This window comes from Drosophila obscura, unplaced genomic scaffold (assembly GCF_018151105.1).
Source record: "Drosophila obscura isolate BZ-5 IFL unplaced genomic scaffold, ASM1815110v1 contig_183, whole genome shotgun sequence".
Classification (NCBI taxonomy): Eukaryota; Metazoa; Arthropoda; class Insecta; order Diptera; family Drosophilidae; genus Drosophila; species Drosophila obscura.
In genome coordinates, this window is record NW_024542771.1 from 621974 (window position 1) to 633585 (window position 11612).

The 11612-nt window shown below is 40.8% G+C and overlaps 1 protein-coding gene across 1 annotated transcript; it reads left to right on the forward strand.

The window, feature by feature from the left end:
* The first annotated feature begins 9011 nt into the window (after positions 1 to 9011).
* LOC121404070 lies at positions 9012 to 11023 on the forward strand. The gene is made up of 3 exons (XM_041592656.1): positions 9012 to 9067; positions 9527 to 10524; positions 10845 to 11023. Exons 1-3 carry the CDS (start codon positions 9012 to 9014, stop codon positions 11021 to 11023), a joined length of 1233 nt encoding a protein of 410 aa, XP_041448590.1.
* The last annotated feature ends 589 nt before the right edge of the window (positions 11024 to 11612 follow it).

Consider the following 11612-nt stretch of genomic DNA (forward strand, 5'->3'; position numbering starts at 1 on the left):
CAGATCAAGCAATCGACCCAAGGAATTTTTCACATGGTTGACTTGAGACAGGGATAGGTCTAGCAAGCCGTCGATAAAGTCATGTCGTGACATGGGCACAAGGTTATTAGACTCGTTTACCGAAGACCAAACAGTACTTGGCAAATTGAAATCACCAAGAACTATCATATGGTCATACCGAGGAAGAAACAGTTTTAAAGCGGACAGGTGATGCTCGTATATTAAGATATCCGAGGAAGGTGGAATATACCAGCAAGTAATGAAAATGGGAAAAGCTTGGGAGAATCAGTTTTACGCACAGGAATTCCAGGTCTTGTTGAACCTGGACCATGAAATGTTCCGACGTGAAGTTTGAGTCCACTGCAATAAGGACCCCACCTCCACGTCGAGACGAACGGTCATTTCTAAAAATTGTATACCGACCTGCCAAAACTTCGGAACTAAGGATGTCCGGCTTTAATCAGGTCTCGGTAAACACAATAACGGGGGACGAGAATGCGAGACTCTCAAGGAAAAGAGTGCTGAGCTTACTACGCAAGCCTCTAGCATTCTGGTAGGTAACTAAAAGAGAGGAAGTTAGTTTTTTGGATAGTAGAAGTAGAAAGTAGAAGTTGAGGTGGAAGATGAGGGTAAAGGTGGAGCACTGGTCTGACTACTAGGAAGAGTTATGGGGGCCTATTCTTTTTCTTAGCCTTAAACTCTTTAACCATCAAATGCTCCGGCCAAAACTTGGCGGAACAAATGGTTTCAAATTGAGTTGGAGAGTTGAGACGCTTATCTTGAAGGAAGATATCTCCCTGGCGTAAGAAAATTTCAATTTTTCCACCTTTCAGTCGACGGCTTTTATTTTGCTTTGTATAAAAGCGGTCACATCATTGGATGAGAGGTCAGGGGCTAGCCGTGAGACAAAAACTTGTCGCTTTGGTGGGACTCCCACTGGTGGGAGCGAAACTGAGGGGATAGTGAAGGGGTGACGAAGTGACGCATAAGGGGCTCCGAAGTGACGCATTCGGCTCCCGAATCTGCATCACCAGCAGCGATCGCTGCCCTTGGAGTAGCAAACGTAATCAGCTGCTGCAGTACAAATGCTGTTGTATTGTAGCAGTGTATAAAGTACTTTAGCCATTCGTCCCAATCAATCTTTTCCCTCGAGATGTACGAGCGAACATCCTTGCAGAATGTTCGGGAGTGCGTTCTACTGCAGTGTTCCGCAAACTTGTTGTGTTCACGGTACACCTATCAAATCCAGAAATTATGAAGGTACACCAAAGAAAAAAGAAATGTTTATTTAATTTTTATAAATTTATAAAATCAATATACCAATACATATTTAATGTACATATATTATACATGTTCAGTGAGAAATGTGAGCCTGTTTAACTGAGCACAGGCGATCAAAATTTGGAGCAATCATAGATAGGGCTGCTCGCATCTCCTCATTTATCGTTCTCAGGCGTTCTCTTTTTTTCGATTTGATTGTAGTGAGAGTTGAAAATACAAGTTCGCATAAGTACGTTGTGGCAAATGGTAATAAAGTCGCAACAGCCCGTTTTGAAAGCAGTGGGTACTCATTTTTTATATACAGCCAGAAATGTGCTAGCTCAATTTCAGAAAATTTTAATTTTAATGTCCAATAATTTTTTAACTCCATGAATTCTTCCTGCTCCTTTATCGGTAAGTGTCCAAGGTTAGTGATATCCGAGAATGGATTTCGTACCCAGTCGATAGGTTGCAGGTCACACTTTGGAAAGTAACAATTCATTTTTTCAGCTAATAGCTCCAAGTGCTTTACTATCAAAGCCTGCACTTTTTTTTCTGAATCAGCAAACATTTTATTATTTCCAGTGACAGCGTGTCTGATCCATAGCACCAACTTAGCGCGAAAGCTTTAAATTTTGTCCGAAGACGTTAAAATATTGGAGTTTCTGCCTTGCATTTTTCTGTTCAGCTCATTTAAATGAGTGAATATGTCAGACAGATATGCAAGGTTGGCCAGCCATTCTTCTTTTTTAAACACAGAAACATAATCGTAACACTGGGCCTCTAAAAACGCCTGGGTCTCATTTTTAAGCTCGTAAATCCGAGATAGAACTTTTCCCCGAGAAAGCCATCGTACTTCTGTATGAAAAAGAAGTGACCGATGATCTGCTCCCATTTCCTGACAGACTGCATTAAACAGACGAGAGTTCAGCGGTCGCGACTTGATGTAATTGACAATTTTAACAACTTATTTTAGGACAGACAACAATTCATCAGGCAAAGATTTTGTCATCAGTGCTTCCCTGTGCAAAAAACAATGTACATTTTTAATATTAGGGTTTTTTTCAGAAGACCTGGTTAAAAAACCTTTAATTTTTCCGGTCATAGCTGCTGCTCCGTCTGTACAAATGCTTATGCAGTTGTTCCATTCCAAATTATGGTCACTGAAGTACTGGTCTGTTACTTTGAATAATTCTTCTCCTGTGGTGTAACCGGGTAGTGGCAGACAAAATAAAAATCCGTCAGTGTACCTCACATTTGAGATGAGATGTGCATCATCCAATTGTAGCGCAAAAACTCCACTAAGTTGTAGTTTTTCAATTAACGTTGATTCAATGTCCTTTGAAATATCATCAATGCGATGAGAGATTGTATCTGCTGACGCCAGTATTTTTTCGATTTCCTTAGCGGCTTCTTGGCTAATCATAATCTTGACAACTTCTTTGCAGACAGGTATAATTAAAGTTTCAACGAGAGAATGAGGCTTCTTGGCTTTAACTAGCATATTAACGATCACGTTGCTTGCTTTTTGCGCTTTGTCTGATGTTTTGAAAGACGAAGTCATGAGAGTTGCTTGTTTCTTTGAATGGTCTTTCATACGTTTAAAAAATGCTTTGTCTTTTTTAGCTAACGTTTGGTGTTAAGTATTTAAATGTCGTAAAAGTTTACTGGGCACCATCATCAAATCATAAAAACGTATTATTGTCAATTTATTTGTTATAAAAAAATTTATAACGATTAATATGATACCAAATCCAAGCTTTTTGCTCGCACGAGTTCAAAACTGAGTACAAATCTGGAAAAATATTTAGAATTCGCTTGCATGTTTGAGCACGCAAAGAACCTGCAAGTACATGCATATATGTGTGTACTTGTGCATAGCACAAGATTTCCGAGCCGAAAACATAATATGCTAATGCCTTTTCTTCTTTTTAGAAAAAGCTTTTGCGATTGCTTGGTTGGATAATACAATAATTATGTTCTCTGTATTAATCTTAATATTTAATTTCTTAGTAATATGTATTTATTTAAGCCTAGTACTCAGATCGAAAAACTGTTTGCCAGCAAACGAATGTCATATATTTTTCGAGCAGCCAGTGTGTGACCAGAGGTGTGCACTGCATTCCGAAAGGTTACTCTGCTCAGACAGCTGCTTAGTTTTGTTTAAAGTTAATAAAATGCACTTCTTCGGCTGGGGCCGCTCTTCCGCAGCCATATCCTAGGCTCCCCAATATTTTATTGGCACGGTAATGTGTCTGACTATCAGCAGCAGCAGATGGCGACGCCTCCCGTGCCGGACACAGCGAAGAAAAAATGTTTTTAAAACAATATATGTTTTATATTTATAAAAATTAATAAAAATAATAAATTATAATATCCATATAATTGTCATTCATATAATACTGCATTAGGTAGATTCTATTTTTCTTCATTATTTAAATATTTCATTTAGTTTTTTGTTCTCTTATTGCAATGTTTGCTTCGTGTTTGCTGGCAAATTATATCAAATTGATATATTTTTCGAGGTGGGTCGAAACATACCAAAAAAACAAGCATATACTTCGGATACTTTTCCAGTATATACCGACCTTTTTGTTTTTTGATCTGAGTATTGCCTTCCGTACAGAGCCTAGAAAACAGTTTTTTCCGTAAAACATTTCTTATCGGTTTCATACGAATATCAACCCTGATTCTGTTCGCGAGGTGTTTTTTTCGATCTGAGTACTAGGCTTTAAATATTAAATAACAGCTTAAATACCAAAAGTATTTTCGTGCCCCAACTCTAGTTTCGGTAATCAAAATATCAGGCAGCTCGTTTGCTGAGCACATATACATACATGCATACTTATGCATGCTTGAATACGTATGTATTTCAAATATCATTACTTATTGACATGAATACCCTAATAAAAATTGTTCCTATTTAAAGTCATGTTCTTAATATAATTTGTATTCAAATTAACTGTTAGTTACTATTCGTACAAGAGTTGTGATTGACTGGTTGAATAATAAATTAACTATATTCTCTGTATTCTTATTTAATATTTTTTCCGCGGCACACCAGCCGATGACCACGGTACACCAGTGTGCCGCGGCACACGCTTTGCGGAACTCTGGTCTAGACCCATTATCGGCCAGCATTCCCAGTTTTGTCGAAGACCACACTACACATATACCTTTTCTGGGTATGAACAAGACTAAGAGAAGGCTGTCCCCACCTGCGAATTCCGAATTCCGGAGGACTTAATCATCACCAACATACCCCAAAAATACAAAAGATTAAGTAATCAGGCTAGCCAATACCACATTGCATCAGAACCTCTGTTTCTTACATACATCAATCACTAATTATTGTTTGTTTTGTTTCCTATGCTTCTATAGTGAAATTTCAAGTTCAAGTTCACCCTTATCAGCATCATATAAAAAGATATTCGCTGCTGCCCTAAGGCACCGCTGTTTATAGTTTCATATTCTTGTCTCGTTTATTATATAATATTGTCTTAACTATTGTATTAACTATATAACTTCTTCTAATGGAAAAATCCGTAAGGTAACTGAAGATTTGGGAAACTGAGCAATATGAGTTTGGAATAATATAATTCTCTTTATATATATGTGAATGTAACCTGACCAACTTCTAAATTACACAGCTTATATACCTGAAGCCATCAAAGTCATCTTGGGCCCAACGATACATCGATGAGTATTTAACAACTACTGTGAGTACAACTAGTGGCTGAAACCACAATGTAGATATGCCAATGCAGATGTAGATCAGTTACGATATATATATATATACTGATTTGAAGTGTACATTCCCCTCTAATGCTCAAGTAATTATTTTGAAGAAGAAGTTACGCGGTAATTGTTTGTATGTAAAGTAAAGAATTGTATTAGCTATGTAATTCTGTATCTATATATTCTATTATTATTATTCATATCTTATTCTGTTAATCAATTAAAATTATGAATTATTATTCATGAATATGTCTGCCTAAACTAAGTATTATCTCCGTCCGTCAAGTACTTATGCTTATCTCTCGCAAGACGCTGTAGAATATGTAGGATCTTGGAATTGGGACAACGCACAAAAGTACAGGCAGTTGTCATGGTTCCCGGCAAGGACTAGGGACATTTACCACCACTGTTCCCTTATCAGACGAAAGAAGAACTATATCTCTTCTACCAGCTTCCTAAATGCGTATCGGCGCAGATTTGTAATCAGCTTATTATTTTTGTTTTGGTTTGTTATTAACGTATAGATTCTGTGTATGATTCTCGAAGCGCATTATATTGATTTGTGTCAGTAAAACTGTGTAGCTAGGGGAGAAAGAACCCCGACCAATCCGACGAGCTGGACCCGAGCACAGCAAGAATGCGTGCCTTCGAACCTAGCTTCCTATTAGCATGGAGTCAGAAATACCATCTATGGCAATGGCTGGGTTAGAGCCTAAATAGACTCTGACTTCCACTCACGGCCCAAAGCTGAACACTACAGTTGACGCCCGACGTACGGTCGTTCAAGGCGGCCGGAATGTCGCTACACAATATGGTAGCCGAGAATAATAGTTAATAGATAGATAATTCAAGTTATGAAGTACCACAATTGTAGCCTAAGAAGTACCACCACTATAAATTAATAGTAGCAACATGTTTACACGCCCGCAGCATAGCCGACAAGCTATGAGTGGAAATAAACGAGTCGTAAAATTAACTTCGTCTCGCACAGTTCATTTCGTTTCATCGAATTTATCCCCGCCAACAGCTCTGATCCGTCCCGCTTATCCCCGCGCCACAAGCCTAAGTAAAAGCATCCGTAAGTAGATCTTGGAATGACTGGTAGTGTTTGTCGGAAATCGCCAGATAATAAAATCATTGCACCTCCAAAACATCTCGAGTCATTTCGCAGATCTTTTAATGTTCGGTCTAGTGCTTCCAATGCGCGTTTGTGCGCCATTGTGCATTCGTCCCATATGATGATTTTTGATGCTACTTAAACTTTGGCCATTGCGGAGTGTTTCGAAATGTTACATGTCGGTTGTTCAGTAGTTTGAAGGTTTAATGGCAATTTTAACGCTGAGTGAGCCGTACGGCATCCGTCTAACAATGTGGCCGCTATTCCAGAAGAAGCAATTGCTACCGCAATTTCGGATCTAGCACGTACAGTGGCCAAAATCAATGACATGAGGAATGTCTTCCCAGTTCCACCGGGGGCATCCAAAAAAAATAAGCCGCCATTTCCATCATCAATTGCATTAATCAGTGTATCATAGACTTCCCTCTGCTTAGGATTCAACAGAGGTACATTCGTTTGAACTGATTGGATTAGTTCATGTGGATCATATTCACGTTCACGTTCCAATTCTCTATTAAATTCGTCATTCATTCCGCGATCTGGCGCTGGCATTCCTAACCTAACTAACAAACTGCCGCACATGGGGTAACACATATCTTCGATCAAGAGCAAAGTCTGGTTATGGATCTCCTCATTCACCTCAAGATCGTATTTTCTTGAGCTGACTCGAATTCGATATAAAATATCTTCTGACATGTTATCTTTGTATTTGTTCCACAGGTCACGTGGGTTCGATGGGAAGAATGTTGAAATGATGATAGCAAATAATGTGCGAATCTGACTTGGAGATGCAGAAATAATTGCTTCAGCGATTGTCGTGTCCCAATGAGTATCGTCTGGTGGCGGGACCAATAATGGCAATTTAACTTTACCACTAAGGCAGCACAAACCAGGCGTTTCACCAGCAAACTTCAATGCTCCACAATGCTGGCAAACAACGTCCATTGGACCAATGCAAACTAAACGATGCAAGCTGTAGTCGATGGTGCAATCATACAGAAACGCTGCTCGATTCAAATCAATACTTGAACCATTTCTTCTTGCACTGCGAAGATTGTTCCTCTGTTCATCTGTACGATAAGCTCGACGATTTCTCCTTTCTAACCTAGCCGTTTCAAGGGCTGCCTCTCTTTGCTCTTGTCTTTGAGAAGCACGAATTAAGGCCCTTCTTTGCTCCATACTATTGCATTACGGCTTCGCTGGGAAAGATTAGATCTTCTAGGACGCGGCATTGTTATTAAAATGTGCACTCGCATAAAACCACCAAACTGATTTTTTATTCCCTAAATTCCGTTCCTTTCCGATGATTTTATGTAGAATACTGTAGAATAAATCTTAGGTATTATTTTCGGGAATTTGACTATTTGACAGGATTGGACAACAAATGTTTGACATGGAGAAAGAAAATCAATGAAAACTCGATATTTGTAATAAAAAAATCAAAATCTATTGAAATGCATCTATTCATTGCGCATATCGAGTTTTTAAGATGTATTCTGCTATTCGGGACGGAAACAAATCCAACAAATCAAAAACCATGGCAATCGGTCCAGCCGTTCTCGAGTTATAAGTGTTGTAACAGACACTACTTTCTTTTATATATATAGATTTAAAAAAATGTTACATTGTATATTTTTTTGCTACATCTGTTACCTACATCTACAATGTATATTCTGCATCTAACATGTAGGTTGTACATGTACCATTTAGATTCTACATCTTCTCCGCTAGAGGTCGCTCGCGCACTAAAGAAGGCAGAGTGCGCGAGCGAGAAGAGTGTGGAGAAGAGGAGAGTGTGTAACGCGGAGAAGGAAACGTTTCCGACCCGATAAAGTATATATATTCTTGATCAGAATCAATAGCCGAGTCGATATTTCTGTCTGTCCGTCTGTCTGTCTGTCCGTCTTTTTGAGCGCCTAGATCTCAGAGACTATACCAGCTAGGGCAACCAAATTTGGTTTCCAGGCTCATGTGATATCACACTGCTACAAGTGTATTTCAAAATTTCGCCCCGCCCCCTTCCGCCCTCACAAAAAACAAAAATCTGTGGCATGCACATTTTTAAAGATACGATAAAACTATAAAACGATAAAGCGCAGTATCGTAGAGAATGCCCATATCTACCAGATTGCCGAATCTGAATTAGATCGGATCATAATCATAGCCGGAGTGAAGAAATTAAATTTCTGTTGGTTCTTCCGCGGTTCTTTCAGTCATGATGTTGTGCAAATATGTTACACCTAAATGACTCGAAATGCAAAGTAATGACATTTCATCGCTCCAGCCCCTTTTTGGCTCCTTATAGCCTCTGCGGTGGTTCTCTTGAGAGAATTACCTTGGTTGATGATCTTTGTGTTAAGCTAGACCCCAAGTTAAAGTTTTCTGAACACATTTCTACCATGGTAAATAAGGCCATGCTTGGGTTTATCAAAAGGTGGTCAAAGAAGTTTGACGATCCCTATATAACGAAGACTCTCTATATCTCGCTTGTTCGTCCGATTTTAGAGTACGGCTCTTGTGTATGGTGCCCCCAGTACAAAGTACACCAGGATCGTATAGAATCAGTCCAGAAAAACTGAATAACGCCATCTTCCCCTCGTAGATTGCTTTTAATAAACCTTCCAACCTTAGTTAGTCGTAGAAAAATGCTTAGTGTGATTTTTATGCACAACCTGATCAAGGATGACGTAGATAGCCCTGACTTGTTCTACTCGAAACTTTATTCCTTTGTTCCTTCCACTTTGTAGATCAAAGTATTCATTGCATGAACCGTTTAGGGTCTTATGCTCGGATTATAATTCGCTCTACCTTATAATATCCACCATTAGTTCCCTTCCTCTGCTTTCTTAGCTATCTTTGCATGTTTAGCTCTTTGAGTTGTGTCGAATGCTTGAAAATGTGGATCAATCCATGCAAGGACAAGATGGTCAAGTTGGCAAGTCAGGAAAAACCGTGAGTACGCATCAAAGAAAGACATTTGTAGCATCGACCACTCCAGTTTCTTGTGAACTGTGCGAGAGTACTCATCACATGATTGCCAATTGTCAACGGTTTGCAATTCTATCGCCGAATGATCGTCGCCTGGAAGCCAAGAGGCTCTTGCTATGCCTAAATTGCCTACGAAAAGGCCATCAATTGAGAGATTGTAGATCTGGTCCCTGCCGCACTTGCCGATCGAAGCACCACAATCTTTGAGATTTCATTCGTCCAACAGAGGCTGCCCAATCTGCGCCTCCCATTGAAGCCTCACCAGCACAACCAAGTCGTAACGCCATGGTTGCATTATCGCCCTCCTTGCCGCAAGCTTTTATGTCTCACAGTCCATCTGATGCTGTGCTTTTAGCCACCGCCGTCGTTCTCATAAAAAACAGCGTTGGAACTTTCGAGATCGCAATTGCATTTCATAACTAGTCGTCTAGCTAATCAGCTAAAACTTCGAACAACCAAATCGCTTACCGCTGTCTCTGGCATAGGAGATGCTAGCTTCCCAACAGAAGGTATCTCGGTGGATCTTGTTCTGAAATCGCGGATTTCAGAGTTCACCACTAGCATCAGTGCCGTCCTTGCCCAGAAGATCACGGACCATCAACCTAGCATCACAGTTAGCACAGCTAATTGGCCTATACCTTTGAATATCCAGTTTGCTGACCCTTCGTTCCATAAGCCGCAGCGGATTGACCTGCTCATCGGAGCCGGACTTTTCTTCGAGTTGCTGTGTGTGGGGCAAATTCAGCTGGCGCCTGAACTACCGTTGCTGCAGAAGACACAGCTGGGATGGGTTCTTTCTGGTGGCGGGCACTCAACCTTCAATAACTCGTCGTTCATCGCAACCCAATCTTCGGATGACACCAATCACAGCACTCGGCTCGATGAGTTGGTTCGTCAATTTTGGGAAGTCGAGCACATCTTTGAGCCAATCGCTAGGGCAACAAAGGAGGAACTGCACTGCGAGGACCACTTTGTCAACCATCACACTCGATTACCCTCAGGGGAATATTCCGTTAGCTTGCCCATAAAGCGAAGTCTGGAGTCCTTGGGCGATTCCTACTTGCAAGCAAAGCGACAGTTGGAAAATTTGGAGCGCAAGTTCGTTCGTAGTCCAACTCTATATATGAAATATTCGGCATTTATGAAGGAGTACCTGTCCCTTGATCCTATGTCTCTGGTGCCAAATGAAGATAGATACAAGTGCAGATATTTCTTTCCGCATCATTGCGTCATTAAAGAGGACAGCTCCACGACAAAGCTGAGAGTCGTATTCGACGGCTCTGCAGTTACCACAGCTGGTCTCTCGTTGAATGATCTGCTTATTTCAGGTCCCACCATTCAAGCCAAGCTGTTTCACACTCTCTCCTTCGATTTCGTACATTTTCCATTGCTCTTACAGGCGATATCGGTAAAATGTATAGGTGCGTGCGTGTCTTAATGCCCGACACCATGCTCCAATTCACATTGTGGAGGGATTCTGTTGACGACCATTTACAGATCTTCAAGCTAAACACTGTCACCTATGGGACTAAGCCTGCTTCGTTTTTAGCTATTCGAGCTATGCATTAGCTGGCCATGGATGAGTCGTCTTCGTGTCTATTTGGTTCGGAAACCATTCTACAGGACCATTCTTCAGTCGAGGAAGTGCTGGATATTATGCGTCAAACCACGGATCTTCTTGCTTGTGGCAATTTTCAATTAAGTAAATGGTGTTCCAACTCTCCTGATGTTCTTCGTGAAGTGCCTGAGGCAGAAAGGGAAAGTTTTCTGAAGCTCGATGATGGCAGCGATGTGACCAAGGCGCTTGGACTCATCTTGGAACCCCATAAGGACAAGTTCTTGTTTACTTTTGCACCTCAAATCGGTGTGGGCAAGCACACTAAGCGTTCGGTGTTGTCAACTATGATCCTATGGGATTGATTGGACCCACATTGACAAGAGAGAAAGTCATCATGTAGCGCATTTGAAGGGACAAGCTGCATTGGGATGAAAGTCTTCCTCAGCCACTGGAATCGGCTTGGGCTCAGTTTTGCAAGGACTTCGCTACTGTGGGTCACGCTACATTTCCGCGTTGCATACTTCAAGCTAAGGCAAGGTTTGAATTGCACGCCTTTTGTGATGCCAGCTTCCAGGCCTATGGTGCTTGTTTCTATGCTCGTTCATTTAAGGATACCGCCGATGAGGTAAATTTGCTTTGCTCGAAAGCTAGAGCCTTGAGCTATGTGCAGCGTTCCTATTAGCCAATTTACTTCGCGAAATTAAAAAAAATTGATACCTTCGATTGCCCGATCCATTGCTGGTCAGATTCAGCTGTGGTACTGTTTTGGTTGCGCTAGGAACCATCCAAATTCAACGTGTTCGTGTCTGACAAGATTTCTGCAATACAGCAACTTACGAGGGGCATAGATTGGCGCTATGTCCCAACTGAAATGAACCCGGCTGGCATTTTGTCAAAGGGATCAGCACCTCAGGAGCTCATGCAGTCTAGTTTGTGGATGAATGGACCTTC

Coding starts and splice junctions, on each gene's coding strand:
- LOC121404070 (XM_041592656.1), top strand. CDS start 9,012: ATGTGGATCAATCCATGCAAGGACAAGATGGTCAAGTTGGCAAGTCAG. Junction 9,068..9,526: donor TTGGCAAGTCAGGAAAAACC/GTGAGTACGCAT, acceptor TTTCATAACTAG/TCGTCTAGCTAATCAGCTAA. Junction 10,525..10,844: donor GATATCGGTAAAATGTATAG/GTGCGTGCGTGT, acceptor TTCTTCGTGAAG/TGCCTGAGGCAGAAAGGGAA.